The sequence below is a fragment of the Chiloscyllium plagiosum genome, chromosome 1 (assembly GCF_004010195.1).
Source record: "Chiloscyllium plagiosum isolate BGI_BamShark_2017 chromosome 1, ASM401019v2, whole genome shotgun sequence".
Classification (NCBI taxonomy): domain Eukaryota; kingdom Metazoa; phylum Chordata; class Chondrichthyes; order Orectolobiformes; family Hemiscylliidae; genus Chiloscyllium; species Chiloscyllium plagiosum.
The window spans coordinates 57,006,290-57,023,795 of record NC_057710.1 but is presented as its reverse complement, the minus strand read 5'-3'; the positions used below and the strand labels follow the sequence as shown (position 1 = coordinate 57,023,795).

The following is a 17,506-nucleotide window of genomic DNA, read 5'->3' as shown; positions in this document are numbered from 1 at the left end:
ATTTGGAGATGCCGGTGTTGGACTGGGTGTACAAAGTTAAAAATCACACAACACCAGGTTATAGTCCAACAGGTTTAATTGGAAGCACACTAGCTTTTGGAGCGACGCTCCTTCATCAGGTGATTGTAGAGGGCTCGATCGTAACACAGAATAGCACAAAAATATCTATCATGTGATAGCAAACAATAAAAGCGAGCTCTCTTTTAATAAAGAAGTGTAGTTGTACAAAGGATCAGTCATGATCCCAGTATTGGTAAAACAAGTGTTGTGTGATTTTTAACTTTCCACAGTCATTAGTAGTGAAATATATTTAAATATTTTCTTAATGAGAGCAATATACTCAAAACTCCAATGACTTGCTACCTAAAGGAACAAAAGTGGAATGTGCGTGGGAATGAGCTCCTCTCCAAGCTACAGGCCATTCTGCAACTATACCACTGTTTTTCTTTTGCTGCTAGTCAAAGTCCTGGCTCTCCCTTCTCACAGGCACTGTTGGTATACCTACAGCACCTGGATTGCAGAGGTTTAAGAAGGTGGCTTACCGTCTCCTTTTCAAGTTGGAAAGTACAATAAATGCTGCCCTCGCAAGGAAGACTCCTATCCTGTGAATAATTCCTTATTGTAAAATGACTTTTCCTCACATGGGTAAGCTTTTTTTTTGAGGCTGTACACATAAATAGAAACTGTCCACATTGCATTTGAAAGCAAGCACTGAAAGTTCTGTTAAAGTTGGAATCTGAGTTTTCTTAGTTCCATGCCAGCAGGACTCTAGCATTTAATATTAGGAACACAAGCTGACACTTCTATTCCTGTTCTTTTTGAGCTTGTTTTACCAATACTGGGATCATGACTGATTCTTTGTACAACTACACTTCTTTATTAAAAGAGAGCTCGCTTTTATTGTTTGCTATCACATGATAGATATTTTTGTGCTATTCTGCAGAAATGTTTGATAATGAGGATTTTTATAAATATTGAATGATCTTTGTTTTAGTTCCCACATTTTTACATTTTGGAAGATACTGAAATGACCCTTGATTAAAATGTGAAGAATATTAATGTTAATGATCCACCATAAATAAAGTACTAAGCAATCTATTAATCCATCTCTTAAGTTGATAAGTAGCTTCTGCCCATCATGTTTAGCAAGTCTCTTGTTCCTCCTTGTGTGTACAAGTGATAAACAGATCCTGGTTCTGATATATAAAGATAGTAAAATAACAGTAACAACGTGTTTTTATAGTGCCTTTAACAAAGTAAAGCCCCAAGTTCCTTCAGAGGAATGTTATCAAACAAAATTTGGCACCAAGCTGCACCGTGGCATATAAGATTAGATGGTCAGAAGCTTTGTCTAGAAGTTAAATTTTAAAAGTGGCTTAAAGTATGAAAGCAAGGTATACAGAAAGAGAACTTTATTGATTTTATTGTTGTCACATGTACCGTGATAGTGAAATATGATGTTTTGCATGCAGTACAGGCAGATTGTACCTTTATAAAATGCATCAGGGCAGCAGAATACAGGTTGTTCTGCTATAACATGAATTTGAGGGTTTCTAAGGTGCAAACTTTTAAAGTGTGTGTTGGCTGTAGCATAGCCAACTTTAAATGTGATTTGTATAATGCGATTTTTGTATAGCACGGAGCTGCTCAGGAATGCAGCTACTGCGTAATAGCAGAACTACCTGTATAGTGCTACAGCTGGAAGAAGGTGCAGAGAGAGAAAGCAATCAGAATTAACATTTGAGACGTCAAAAGTGATAACTGTGGGGAAGAAGCTATTCTTGAATCTATACGTACATGTATTCAATCTTTTATATCATCTGCCCGATGCAAGAGGGTGCGAGAGTACAACTGGGGTGCGAGGGGGTCTTTGATTATGTTGGTTGCTTTCCCAAGGCAGTGGGAAGTATTGATGGAGTCAATGGATGGGCAGCTGGTTTCCGTGATGGACTGGGCTCTCTGTAGTTTCTTGTAGTCCTGGGAAGAGCACATGCCATGTCACACTGTTACATCCAGATAGGATACTTTCTATGGTGCATCTATAAAAATTTGTAAGAGTCCATGACGACATGCTGAATTTCCTTAGCCTCCTGAGGAAGTAGAGACTTTGTGTTTTCTTGATCATCACATCGATGTTGGTGGACCAGGGCAGATTGTTAGTGATCATCATTCCTAGGAACTCGACGTTTGTGATCATCTCCACCTTAGCACCGTTCATGCAGACAGGGACATGCTCTCAACACTTCTTCCTGAAGTGAGTGGTTTTGCTGCTGATGATGAAGAGATTGCTGTCCTTATACTATGCTGCTGAGCACTCACTCTCTTTCCTGTATTCTGTCTTGTCATTGTTTGAGATCCAACCTACAATGGTAGTGTCATCAGCAAACTTGTAAATGGAGTTGGTGCAGAATTTGGCCACACAGTCATGTATGTATAAAGTGTATAATAGGGGGATGAGTATGCAGTCTTGCAAGGCATGGTGTTGGGTATTACGTGCTATCGCCTGTTCTTACTGATTGTGGCCTATAGGTCAGGAAGTCAACGATCCAGTTACAGAGTGGGGAGCCAAGACCTAAGTCTTGGGAGTTTAGAGATGATAGCGAGTTTTGAGAAGGTTTGTAGCTCAGGTTGAGGTTCTGGACGTAAGTTTGCTTGCTGAGCTGGAAGGTTTATTTTCAGACGTTTCGTCACCATACTAGGTAACATCATCAGTGAGCCTCCGGTGAAGCACTGGTAGTTTGGCCAGCTTTTTATTTATGTGTTTAGGTTTCCATGGGTTGGTGATGTCATTTCCCATGGTGATGACATTTCCTGTTCTTTTTCTCAGGAGGTGGTAAAGGGGATCCACGTCAATGTGTTTCAATGTAGATCAAACACACTGATTTGGATCCCATTTACCACCCCCTGAGAAAACTAGTAGGAGCTGACATCACCACAGGAAATGACATCACCAACCCAAGGAAACCTAAACACATAAGTAAAAAGCGGATCATACCACCAATGCTCCTCCGGAAGCTCACTGATGATGTTACCTAGTATGGTGATGAAACATCTGAAAGCAAACCTTCCAGCTCAGTGAGCAAATTTACATACAGTTTAGAGATGGGTTTGTTTGGGATCATGATGTTTAAGGTGGAGCAGTGAGGTTTTTCCAGAGCTTGGCCCTGTCAGCAACTGAAGATACAGTTTTAGAGATTAAAACTGGGGATGCTAAAGAAGCCAAAATTGGAAAAATGCAGAGATTCTGCAAGTGTGGGCCTGGAGGAGTTTAAGCAGGTAATGAAGAGGGTAGTCCTGATGAAGAGCTTATGCTTGAAATGTCAACTCTGCTGCTTCTCAGATGCTACCTGACTAGCTGTGCTTTTCAGAGCCACACTTTTTGACTCTGATCTGCAGTCCTCACTTTCTTCTCGCCCTGGAAGGTTTGTAATGCAAATTTTAAAATCAGTACATTGCTTAACTGGGTGACTATGTGCATCACTGAACACACTTGTAATAAGTGACTTAGTATGCATTACCAGTCAGACAGCAGAGTTTTTAATTATCTTAAATTTATGGAAGTTAAAACATTTGAGGATGTCAAGGTGAGCAATGGGATAGTCATGTCTGGGGGAAGTAGCAAAACGATTTGAAGCAAATGAGCTCAGGTTGGGGTGAGTCAGGTGATGTTATAGAAATGACACTTAGCAATGGGTCCCAGTTTGATTTTTGGTTCACCTCCAGACAGTTGTCAGGGAGAGGGCTCAAGTCTGTAAGGAATGGAATTGGTGATGTGGCTCAAAGTCTATGATTTCAGTGTTTCAGTGTGTATAGTTCTGGTCACCGAATTATAAGAAGGATGTGGAAGCTTTGAAAGAGTGCAGAGGAGATTTACTAGGATGTTGCCTGGTATGGAAGGAATGTCTTATGAGGAAAGGCTGAGGGCAATGAGGCTGTTCTCATTAGAGAGAAGAAGATTGAGAGGTGACTTACTAGAGACATACAAGATAATCAGAGGGTTAGATAGGGTGGACAGGGAGAGCCGTTTTCCAAGTATGGGGACGGCAAACACGAGAGAACACAACTTTAAAGTGAGGGGAGATAGGTATAAGACAGATGTCAGAGGTAGTTTCTTTACTCAGAGTAGTAAGGGTATGGAATGCTTTGCCTGCATCGGTAGTAGATTCGCCAAGTTTAAGTGCATTTAAGTCGTCATTGGACAGGCATATGGACGTACATGGAATAGTGTAGGTGGGATGGGCTTCAGATTAGTATGACAGGGCGGCGCAACATCGAGGGCTGAAAGGCTGTAATGTTCTATGTTTCCAACACATAGTTCATATGCACTGTGGCTATATTGAGCAGTTCTCCATCTGGAAGGGGCACATGTTTATGGGGGCCTTCTTGGGTCTAATGGCTGTCAAGCTCCTTCCCTGTTGCTGAATCTGCACAAAGTTTGAGAAGTGAAGAGTGTTGTATTTCTGGCTTAGAAACATATGCTAGGCGGCACGGTGGCACAGTGGTTAGCACTGCTGCCTCACAGTGCCAGAGACCCGGGTTCAATTCCCGCCTCAGCCGACTGTGAAGAGTGTTGTATTTCTGGCTTAGAAACATATGCTAGGCGGCACAGTGGTTAGCACTGCTGCCTCACAGTGCCAGAGACCCGGGTTCAATTCCCGCCTCAGCCGACTGACTGTGTGGAGTTTGCACATTCTCTCCATGTCTGCGCAGGTTTCCTCCGGGTGCTCCGGTTTCCTCCCACTCCGAGCTAAATTGCCTGTAGTGTTAAGTGAAGGGGTAAATGTAGGAGAATGTGGTCTGGGTGGGTTGCGCTTCGGCAGGTCGGTGTGGACTTGTTGGGCTAAAGTGTTTCCACACTGTAAGTAATTAATCTAATCTAATCTGCTGGATTTAAAATTTTCCAGTGGGGTGACAGAGGCAAAATGAAAAGTGAGAGGCCAGTTTACTCCCATGCCTGCTGTCTCAGCATGGCAAATTGAGCACCAGATGGCCAAGTATTGGTGCAAATGAGTTCTGGACCATTTGAGTGCTAAAGTCAAATATCATGAAGGAGACATTGTGCTGTGTGCAACAGCTAAGTCATGACCTTAAATTTAAAGGCCCCTGCTCTTCATCTCTCCTCTCCTGTCATAAATGAGTAATGTAAAAAACCATATTACCATTGTCACTTTCACCAGCAAACACGAAGTCTTCTACGTATAGCCATTGCCCCATAGCAAGGCCTTTGTGCCCTCATACTGGCATAAATCTCTCTGAAGTATTTTCTCATTCGGTTGCAAAATAATGGAGGGAGTAGTAAAAAGTGAAATGCAGTTGGGTCATTAATATGTTCAATAGATTGTTGTTTCAAAATAGCAGATGGACCTCTGATTTTCACACCTGCTTGTCTTGTAATTTAAAGAGACTGGTGCAGTGACATTGTATTAATGATTCGATGCCATCACATCATTGCACGTGGGCCAATTCATAAAAGATATCACAAACAAGGCCTTCAGTCCACACAAACATTTAAAACAACTAGGGATGTGGCGAGAGTGCAGGAAATTGGTTTTGAAGTAGAAGACCAACCATTATCAAATTGAATGGTGGAGCAGGCTCAACGGTAGTGTTCCTTCTAGTTATCTACCTGTTGCATGGGCTACTAAGGCCTGGGTGTGGTAGTGACTTCCAGAATCTGAAGCCAGTGTTCTGATCGATGTGCTGATGTTGACCGCCATTGATTGGGACCAGGCCAGACCCCCTCAAAACATTTCAAGAAGGTAGCCCAGAACTTAACTTTTCCAGTTGTTTTGAGCAGGTATACAGTGGATACTGCAGGAGTGATGCAGCTGGTCAAAACCCTTTGTTTTTAAACAAAACAGAATTCATTTACAGAGTACGGAATGAAACACTAACAAAAGAGAACAGAATACAGAATAACATAACCTCTCTGAAAACCCAACAGACTACCCCAACTTGCTATTCCAAATTTCTGCAACAATTTCCTTTTAATAGAGCAGTAAATCTGTTATCCTTAATTGATATGGCCTACATTTGACTCCAGACCCACTACAATGTGTTGAACCGTTAATTACCCTCTGAAATGACCTGGCAAGCTGCTTAGGTCAAGGGCAATTGGGATGTCCAATAAATCTCAGCCTAGCTAGTAACGCCATTTTCCATGAATGAATTAATAAAAATTTAGATTATGATAGCTTCAGAGCCCTTCCAAGTTTTAATTTAAATGCAATGAGCATCTCTGCCTTCACCAACTTATGGATCAACTAGTTCCAGGTACCCTATACTGATTGGGTGAGAAAAATTCTGTTCAATTTCCTTCTGTTTATCGTCAGTCACTCTGCTAACAGATGGAGGGAAAAGAGTATTACATTGACCCAAACTGCTGATCCTTTCACTTCATGATGAATCAAATTGCAGGAGATCTGCTAACAAATGCATATTAAATTGAGCTTCAAGATAGACAAGAATGCCCCTGTGTAACTCAGATTGCCTACACATGTGCTGTATGTCAGAACAAAATCCTAAATGGAAACAGTAAATATGTGAAAAATCTCTTTCTTTTTTATCCACATCTTAGTGTTTTGACCTTGTATCGGTCCAAACATCCACTGCTGCAGGTGAATTCTTTGTAGACCGGCATCTGTGCCAGGGTGATTGCCCTTCCCAGCAGGATTAGCTTCCTCTGAGCTCCGTGATTTCACTCTTGTGTGACCTACCTCCATTACAACTGGTTGGATTGGTCATATAACCATCTTGCACAAGTTTGGCTAATCCGGATTTACCGGTAGAGAACTTTGACTTATCATTGACAGAATTCTGTTGGATTTGATTTCCTACTGGTTGGCAACTCCGAGACAACCAGAAAGTTGCGCTGTATGAATTTAACTCACCATAATGTCACTATGTTCAGCTTTGTTTGTTTTAAGCAAAAATACGCTTTAATTCAGAGGTTCTTGCTTCTTCACTTGGAAACCTTGACAGCTAAAATTTGGGAGAGATTTGTAACTAGTTTTTAATATGTCAGTACAACAAGTGAGTTGCTTGTATTATTTCTATTTAATTAGTAGTTTTTGTTTACTTGAAATTAGGTACATTTTTCTGAACTTTCTGAAGTTCTGTTCAGAACTGAGACATTAAGTCTGTTAGTATGAGGTGAACAGAAAGTTGCAGAGTGACTGTTGTAAATTTTGAACAAGTATCACACAAAACAAAAATAGAATGTTTTACCTTTATTTTTCTAAGACTCTGTGGCTTTAGACGACCAATGATGCATGAACAGAAAGTATGGAATTGCGAAAAAGCTATAATTTCTCAATATGTTAAGTTCCTTAATATGCCTCTATCAGACTTTCACAAAATCAAGTTGGGTCTTGATGAACATAAAATGCCCAAATTGAATGTGAAATTTAAACCAATGAAATTTAAACTAAATGGTAGAATCCATCAAATAGATTCCAGTGCTGTTGAAGAAGAAGGTAACTGTTGATGCAAGCTACTGAGATCTGCAACATTGCTTATCACATCAAATGTAAATAGAAACAACTCGTATTTGTATAGCAGCTCATGATGACCTTAAACATTTCACATTAAGGGAGTCATTCTTCAAATCCAGGGCTTTGGTTTGAGGCAGCCAATTAAAGCACAACTAAATTAAAAAAGAATAATGCAATTAATATTTTTGAAATATTGTTCCAGTGCTGGCTGAGGAGTAAATGTTGGCAAAGGTATTAGAAACCCTCCTGTTTTTCTTTCAATAGTGCAATAGTGTCATTGTAGTTCATCTGAGAGTCTCCAGAAATATCTCATCTGAAACGCACTATCCATGCAGTACAGCACTCCTTTCGTACCGCATTGAAGTATTAGCCTTTATTATCACTTTAGAATGGGTTTTGTCATAGCGATAAATGATGAGGACTAATTCAGCAGGAATGTACTTTTATTGACTTATTTCCACCTTTTGGGAGTTCTGGGCCAATGCCACAGAAAAAAAGCCAATGCCTGTTCACATTTGTATTTAATTTTTATTCAAATGCATATTTTCAAAATACTCCACCTAGCTACTTCCTTTAATTGTCCATACACTTATAACAGGGCAAAACCATTTCCTCCCATTCAGCTTGTGCTCTAGACTAAGGTGATTGACAGAGGTATGTTACTGTTGAATGTCAGTAAATCTACTGGATAATGAAGGATAATTGTCTGCATCAGTCAGAGTTTATTTTTCAGTTTTAAAACTTTGTGCTTTAATTTACTTAGTCTGTTACTACCTCATTTTTATTCTCCAATCTTTTCTGAATGACAGTTTTTATAGGGGTTCGGTCTGACTATCATTGCGGAGTGTGGAAGCTTTCCCAGGATGTGAATCCATCTATTCTACAGGTAGTTCAGGTGGATAATATTGCTACTTGCATCAATGTCAGGTAAAAGATTATGTTCTGAATGCTTTATTTAGTAAAATCATCCTGCTGCTAAAAATGTCAATATTTTGATTTAGGCACTCATATACAAAATATGCTATGTAAAGCTATCATGTCAAGAAAATTAGTTTTCCTATTGTTAGGTGACACTGTAGTACATGAGATTAGAACTATTTTCTAGTCTACAAGATGAACGCCACTACAAAGTGATGAGAGATAGAGGTAGTTGGACCTGAACATTCTGAAGTTTTGAAGAATGAGCGTGTTCCTGTGGTTGAAGAATCTTAAAACATGTGCACAGCCTCAGGATAAGGAGTCAATTATTCAGGACTAAATTTGGAAAAATGTTTGATGTCTGATTACCAGTCTTTAAGGACTAAAGGCCTGTGCTTTTATTTTTCAGATTTAAAAAGGGGAAAGTAAGTGGCATTATAGAAGAAAATCAATCTAAAATATTTGGCCTGAGCTTTCACCATGACAAAACTTCTGGGCTTGATCACCCTGATGTTTTAATCTAGGCAATTCTGACTTGTCAGCCTGACCACCCATGGATTAAAAATCTGATGTCCAGGCAACCAATTTTTAAAGGTTGGTTTGCAGTATCAGAATTCTTTCACCTCTGGGCACCCGATCTGGGAGAAAATAACCAAGCCATTATTTTTTCTTAGCTGATAGACAGTAATAGATTCAAACTAGTAAAACATGAAGACGTGAAATTGTTTTCCAAGAATAATAGGGCAGTTATGGTTAGATTATATTGCTTACAGTGTGGAAACAGGCCCTTTGGCCCAAAAGCGACCCTCCGAATGGTAGGGGATTTTAACTTTCCAAACAAGGACTGGGACTGCCGTAGTGTTAAGGGTTTAGATGGAGAGGAATTTGTTAAGTTTGTTCAAGAAAATTTTCTGATTCAGTATGTGGATGTATCGACTAGAGAAGGTGCAAAATTTGACCTACTCTTGGGAAATAGTGCAGGGCAGGTGACTGGTGTCAGTGGGGGAGTGCTTTGGGGCCAGCGTTAGTTTTAAAATTCTGTTAGTTTAAAAATAGTGATGGAGAAGGATAGACGATTGAAAAGTTGAATTTTTAAATTGGAGGTAGGCCTAATTTGACAGTGTTAGGCAAAACCTTTCACAAGCTGACTGGGGGCAGATGTTCGCAGGTAAAGAGACAGCTAGAAAATGGGAAGCCATCAGAAGTGAAATAACAAGAGTCCAGAGACAGTATATTCCTGTTGGGGTGAAAAGAAGAACTGGTAGGAGTAGGGAATGCTGGATGACTAGAGAAATTGAGCGTTTGGTTAAGAAAAAGAAGAAAGCATATGTCAGGTATCGACAGGAGAGATCGAGTGAATCTTTAGAGTATCAAGGCAGTAGGAGTATACTTAAGAGGGAAATCAGGAAGGCAAAAAGGGGACATGAGATAGCTTTGGCAAATAGGGTTAAGGAGAATACAAAGGGTTTTTAGAAATACATTAAGGACAAAAGGATAACTAGGGAGAGAATAAGGCCCCTCAAAGATCAACAAGGCGGCCTTTGTGTGGAGCTGCAGGAGATGGGGGAGACACTAAACGAGTATTTTGCGTCAGTGTTTACTGTGGAGAAGGACATGGAAGATATAGAATGTAGGGAAATACATGGTGACATCTTAAAAACTGTCCATATTACAGAGGAGGAACCCTGGAACTCTGTGGGAGGCTAGGGAGGTGATTGCTGGGCCTAGTGCTGAGATATTTGTATCATCGATAGTCACGGGTGAGGTGTCAGAAGACTGGAGGTTGGCTGACGTGGTACCACTATATAAGAAAGGTGGTAAGCACAAGCCAGGGAACTATAGACCAGTGAGCCTGATGTCAGTGGTGGGCATGTTGTTGGGGAGAATCCTGAGGGACAGGAGTTACATGTATTTGGAAAGGCACAGACTGATTAGGGATAGTCAACATGGCTTTATGAGTGGGAAATCATGTCTCACAAAGTTGATTAAGTTTTTTGAGGAAGTAACAAAGAGTATTGATGAGGGCAGAGCGGTTAGCACTGAAAAGTAGTGGACCTCGTAGCACTCTACTGGTCACAGGCCTCCAGTTTGAGAAACAACCCTCCACCATTGCCCTTATCTTCTATCTTGGACCCAGTTCTGTATCCCTGTATTCCATGAGATCTAATCTTGCTGAAGTCCATATAGATCACATCTACTGCTCTGCCCTCATCAATCCTCTTTGTAATTACTTCAAAAAACTCAATCGAGTTTGTGAGACATGATTTCCCACACACAGAGCCACGTTGACTATCCCTAATCAGTCCTTGCCTTTCCAAATACATGTAACTCCTGTCCCTCAGGATTCCCTCCAACAACCTGCCCACCACCGACGTCAGGCTCACTGGTCTATAGTTCCCTGGCTTGTCTTTACCACCTTTCTTAAACAGTGGCACCACGTTAGCCAACCTCTAGTCTTCTGGCACCTCACCTGTGACTATCGATGATGCAAATATCTCAGTAAGCAGCCCGGCAATCACTTTCCTCACTTCCTACAGAGTTCTAGGGTATACCTGATTAGGTCCTGGGGATTTATCCACTTTTATTTGTTTCAAGACATTCAGCCTGTTGTGCGACTAAAATAAAGAACTGTTTATAAGTAATGCATGATAACTTGTCTAGTCCAGAATTTCCAAATCTGGCATTTTATTGAAAGGACCCCATACACTTCACTTAATTGTTCTGACTGTGGTATAGCTCAGGAACATATGGTCTCACATGACCTTCAGAATGAGGGTAGAAGATGGCAGGTGATGGAGTGGATATTCTTGATGTCACAAGGAATTAAGGGCTACGGGGAGAATGCGGGTAAGTGGAGTTGAAATGCCCATCAGCCAGGATTGAATGGCGGAGTGGACTCGATGGGCCAAATAGCCTTACTTCCACTCCTATGTCTTATGGTCTTATGTTGACTGTTAATATGAAAAAACTCAAAACATGGTTACCAAGCCATTCCACTTCTCTCTCCAACCCTGGTAGTTTGTTTCTCCATCTCTCACTTTTTTAGTTCCAAATATTGTGAACTGGAGAGGTTGTAGTGTAAAAGTTTTTTTTTAAAAAAAACCACGTACTGAAATAGTTTTGCTGTAATCTGTCCTTTTTATCTCAGTCCTCATGTTCCTGGAGAGCTGGTGATTGCCAGTGAGTGTGGAACTGCGTACCTCTGGACTTTAGACAAAGGGTAAGATGCAACTGAGCTTTCAAAAGTCTTTCACGGGTGAAGATGAATTTGTATAAAGATTCTTATGTGGGATGTGTTTGTTACTGGTGAGGCTGGCATTTGTTGCCCATCCCTGTTTGCTCTCCAGATCATTTGAGAGGGCAGTTAAGAGACAGCCATATTTTTGTGGTTCTGGAGTTACATGTTTGCCAGCCTGGGTAAGGGTGGCAGATTTGCTTCCCTAAAGAACATTGGTGAACTACATGGGTTTTTACAACAATTGACAATTCCATATTCCTCATGTTATTGAATTCAAATTTCACTATTTGCTGTGATTGGATTCAAACCCATGTGTCCAGTGCATGAGCCTGGGCTCTTGATTCCTAGTCTAGTAACATTACCAGATGGCACTACCTTCCTTCTGAATGTTGATGTGGAAGAGCTGGTGTTTGACTGGGTTGGATAAACTTTAAAAATTCACACAATACCTGGTTATAGTTGAACAGGTTTATTTGGAAGCACTAGCATTTGAGCACTGCTCCTTCTTCCAACTAAACCTGTTTGACTATGACCTGGTGTTGTGTGATTTTTAACTTTGTCCCTTCTGAATAATAGTCTTGATCAAAATGCTAAACACAGCAAAACTTTTTTTGAGTTGCAGTTACAGTATATTTTCTTACTGTACTTATCTATCAAGTGGTGATATATCAAGCTAAATGTTTACCAATCAAAAGCATTTTTGCAGTAAATACCAAGCAGTTAGTTAATCCTAGCGTTTGACTATCTTGGTCTCTTTTAAGTACCTATAGTGGGTAGGAGTGAAACACAATGTTGGCTACTGAGAAGTTGTACAGAAAGGGTTATTGGAAAGCAAGATTTAATTCTCTATTTGGGTTATGATCTAACGATATCACTTCTTTAAAGCATCTGTTTTAATTTGCCAGACGTTCTGTATTTTGAGCAACAATGATCTGATCTTAACAATATTTGCATAAATCAAAAATCAGAATTCAGTTTCTCTTTGCATCATATGTTTCCTTTTCTTAATTTTCCTATCTAATGCTTCTATTATAAAGATGGTGAACATACTCTTCTTTTATAAGAGGGATTTAAGAAGGATTTTACTGCATGCCCTTATAAAAGGGATATGTCTTTGTTTTGTCATTTTTGTTAAAGAAAGTTGTACCAGTGGCTATCTATTGAATCTTTAAAAATATTTAATTTAACCTGATGCCGATGGATGGGAGGTCTCGTGGCTCAGTGGTAATGCGCCTGCCTCTGAGGCAGACATCCAAGTTCAAGTCCTGCTCCAAGACTTGCTGACCATGGAAAGGGTATTCACAACGCAGTGAAGCAAGTTGATAATTAATCTGCTAAATCATCCAACATGCCCATACTGGCATTAAAGCTGGAGAGATTCTGATAAGTAATGCTTGATATGGAGTGGTACCCATTCAAGTTATAACAACTATTCTATAAAACAGAGAGAGATGCCTACCAAAACCTAAACTATGGAACAAAGCTTGAAGGAGAATGCAGCCCAGCCCTCAATGTTCGTGCCACATCTTCTGGCGCCGTCCCTAGTTGACCTTGAGACGGTGATGATAAACTGAATTCTTGAACTGCTGCGGTCCATGTGCTGTAGATAGACCCACAATACCCTTACAGAGGGAATTTCAGGCTTTGGACCCAGGGACAGTGAAGAAACAGCTATGTATTTCTAAGTCATGATAGGGCGTGGCTTAGAACATAGAATATTACAGCGCAGTACAGGCCCTTCAGCCCTTGATGTTGTGCCAAACTGTGGAACCAATCTGAAGCCCATCTATTCTACATGATTTCATTTTTATCCATGTCTAAAACATCGAACAGTACAGCACAGAAAAAGGCCCTTCAGCCCACGATGTTGTGCCGACCATTGATCCTCAAATTTCTGTGACCATATGCATGTCCAGCAGTCTCTTAAATGTCCCCAGTGACCTTGCTTCCACAACTGCTGCTGGCAACGCATTCCATGCTCTCACAACTGTGTAAAGAACCCGCCTCTGACATCCCCTCTATACTTTCCTCCAACCAGCTTAAAACTATGACCCCTCGTGTTAGCCATTTCTGCCCTGGGAAATAGTCTCTGGCTATCGACTCTACCTGTGCCTCTCATTATCTTGTATACCTCAGTTAGGTCCCCTCTCCTCCTCCTCTTCTCCAATGAAAACGTCTGAGCTCAGTCAACCTCTCTTCATAAGATAAGCCCTCCAGTCCAGGCAGCATCCTGGTAAACCTCCTCTGAACCCTCTCCAAAGCATCCACATCTTTCCTATAATAGGGCGACCAGAACTGGACGCAGTATTCCAAGTGCGGTCTAACCAAGGTTTTATAGAGCTGCAACAAGATCTCATGACTCTTAAACTTAATCCCCCTGTTAATGAAAGCCAAAACACCATATGCTTTCTTAACAACCCTGTCCACTTGGGTGGCCATTTTAAGGGATCTATGTACCTGCACCCCAAGATCCCTCTGTTCCTCCACACTGCCAAGAATCCTATCCTTAATCCTGTACTCAGCTTTCAAATTCAACCTTTCAAAATCCATCACCTCGCATTTATCCAGGTTGAACACCATCTGCCACCTCTCAGCCCATCTCTGCATCCTGTCAATGTCCCGCTGCAGCCTACTACAGCCCTCTATACCCTCAACGACACCTCCAACCTTTGTGTCATCTGCAAACTCACTGACCCATCCAAGTCATTAATAAAAATTACAAACAGTAGAGGCCCAAGGACAGAGCCCTGTGGAACACCACTCACCACTGACTTCCAGGCAGAATATTTTCCTTCTACTACCACATGCTGTCTTCTGTTGGCCAGCCAATTCTGTATCCAGAAAGCTAAGTTCCCCTGTATCCCATTCCTCCTGACCTTTTGACTGAGCCTACCATGGGGAACCTTATCAAGTGCCTTGCTGAAGTCCATATACACCACATCCACAGCTCGACCTTCATCAACTTTTCTAGTCACATCCTACAAGAACTCGATAAGGTTTGTGAGGCATGACCTGCCCCTCACAAAACCATGTTGACTGCATTTAATCAAGCAATGGTCTTCCAGATGGTCATAAATCCTATCCCTCAGAATCCTTTCTAACACCTTGCAGTTAGGTGAGACTTACTGGTCTGTAATTGCCGGGGATTTCCCTATTTCCTTTCTTGAAGAGAGGAATTACATTTGCCTCTCTCCAGTTCTCAGGTATGACTCCAGTGGAGAGCGAGGATGCAAAGATCTTCGCAAGTGGCGAAGCAATTGCATTTCTCGTTTCCCAAAGCAGCCGAGGACAAATCTGATCGGGGCCTGGCGACTTGTCAATCTTAATGTTTGACAAAATTTTCAGCACATCAGCTTCCTCTATCTCTATCCATTCCAGCATGCACACCTGCTCTTCAAATGTTTCATTCATTACAAAGTTCATTTCTTTCGTAAAGACAGAAGCAAAAAACTCATTTAGGGCTTCCCCTACCTCCTCAGACTCCACACACAAGTTCCCTATACTATCCCTGATCGGCCCTACTCTTTCTTTGACCATTCTCTTATTCCTCACATAAGTGTAAAATGCCTTTGTGTTCCCCCTGATCTGTTCTACCAAGCCTTTCTCGTGCTCCTTCAGGGCTCTCCTCAGACCATTTTTGAGCTCCTTCCTCGCCTGCCTGTAAATTCTCTAGAGCTGAGCTTGACCTTAGCTTCCTCCACCTTATGTAAGCTACCTTCTTCCTTTTGACTGGAAGCTTTACCGCTCTCATCATCCAAGGTTCCTTTATCTTACCCCTTCTTGTCTGTCTCAGAGGGACATATTTATTCATCACTTACGATAACTGTTCCTTAAAGTCTCCACATGTCTAGTGCCTTTACCATGGAACAATTATTCCCATTCCATGCTTCCTAACTCCTGTCTAATCGCATCATAGTTTCCTCTTCCCCAATTAAATATCCTCCCATTTTGCCTAATCCTCTCCTTCTCCATAGCTATGTAGAATGTGAGGCAGTTGTGGTCACTATCACCAAAACGCTCTCCCACCACAAGATCTGATACCTGTCCCGGCTCGTATCCGAGCACCAAGTCTAGAATGGCCTCTCCCCTCGTCAGCCTGTCAACGTACTGAGTTAGGAAACCCTCCTGAACACACCTTGCAAAAACAGCTCCAGTGATCATTTAAATGCCCTTAAAGTTGGCAAGTCTACTACTGTTGCAGGCAGTGCGTTCCACATCTCTACTACTCTGAGTAAAGAATCTACCTCTGACATCTGTCCTGTATCTATCACCACTCAATTTAAAGCTATGTCCTGTTGTGCGAGCCATCACCATCAGAGGAAAAAGACTCTCACTGTCCACTTTATCTAACTCTTTGATTATCTTGTATGTCTTAATTAAGTCACTCTCAACCTTCTCTCTAATGCAAACAGCCTCAATTCCCTCAGCTTTTCCTCATAAGACCTTCCCTCCATACCAGACAATGTCCTAGTAAGTCACCTCTGAGCCCTTTCCAGAGCTTCCACATCCTTCCTATAATGCGGTGACCAGAACTGTCCTCAGTACTCCAAGTTCGGCCGCACTAGAGTTTTGTACAGCAGCAGTGGACCTCGTGGCTCCAAAACTCAATCCCTTTACCAAAAAAAAGCTAACACACCCATATGCCTTCTTAACAACCCTATCAACCTGTGTGGCAACTTTCAGCGATCTATATACATGGACAGAGATCGCTCTGATCATCTACACTACCATTAGCCCAGTACTCTTTATTCTAGTTGCATCTTCCAAAGTGAATCACCTCACACTTTTCCATATTAAGCTCCATTTGCCACCTCTCAGCTCTGCAGTTTTCTATGTTCTTCTGTAACCTGCAACATCCTTCAGTACTATCCATAACTCCACCGATCTTAGCGTCATCTGCAAATTTACTAACCCATCCTTCTCCACTCTCATCTAGGTCATTTAGAAAAATGACAAACAGCAGTGGCCCCAAAACAGATTCTTGCAGTACACCACTAGTAACGGAACTCCAGGATGAACATTTCCCATCAACCACCACCCTATCTTCTTTCAGCTATCTAACTTCTTATCCAAACTGCTAAATCACCCTCAATCCCATGTCTCTGTATTTTGTGGCAATAGTCTACCATGGGGAATCTTATTGAAACTCTTACTGAAAACCATATACACCACATCAGCCGCTTTACCCTCATCCACCTGTTTGGTCATCATTTCAAAGAACTCAATAAGGTTTGTGAGGCACAACCTACCCTTACAAAACCATGTTGACTATCTCTAATCAAGTTTTTCCTTTTGAGATGATTATAAATCCTATCTCTTATAACCTCTTCCAACACTTTACCCACAACCAAAGTAAGGCTCACTGGTCTATAATTACCAGGGTTGTCTGTACTCCCCTTCTTGAACAAGGGGACAGCATTTGCTATCCTCCAGTCTTCTGGGACTATTCCTGGAGACAATGGCACCACTCCCCACCTCTTTCTCCTCTACATTGATGACTGCATTGGCGCCACCTCGTGCTCCCGCGAGGAGGTTGAGCAATTCATCAACTTCACCAACACGTTCCACCCCGACCTTAAGTTCACCTGGATCATCTCTGACACCTCCCTCCCCTTCCTGGACCCCTCCATCTCCATTAATGACAACCGACTTGACACTGACATTTTTTACAAACCCACCGACTCCCACAGCTACCTGGATTACACCTCTTCCCACCCTACCTCTTGCAAAAATGCCATCCCGTATTCCCAATTCCTCCGCCTCCGCCGTATCTGCTCCCAGGAGGACCAGTTCCACCACAGAACACACCAGATGGCCTCCTTCTTTAGAGACCGCAATTTCCCCTCCCACGTGGTTA

The 17,506-nt window shown here is 41.6% G+C and overlaps 1 protein-coding gene across 3 annotated transcripts in view; it reads left to right on the top strand.

The window, feature by feature from the left end:
* The window catches only part of taf1c (TATA-box binding protein associated factor, RNA polymerase I subunit C), a 52,147-nt gene that overhangs the window by 18,126 nt on the left and 16,515 nt on the right, over window positions 1-17,506 (top strand). For 2 of the 3 annotated variants that reach the window (XM_043687063.1, XM_043687082.1), the window contains 3 exons: window positions 7,347-7,475; window positions 8,303-8,420; window positions 11,560-11,631. In XM_043687063.1, the coding sequence (XP_043542998.1) occupies window positions 7,347-7,475; window positions 8,303-8,420; window positions 11,560-11,631 (319 nt within the window). The remainder of the gene's footprint in view (window positions 1-7,346; window positions 7,476-8,302; window positions 8,421-11,559; window positions 11,632-17,506) is intronic. The other variant, XM_043687074.1, reaches the window with a different exon arrangement.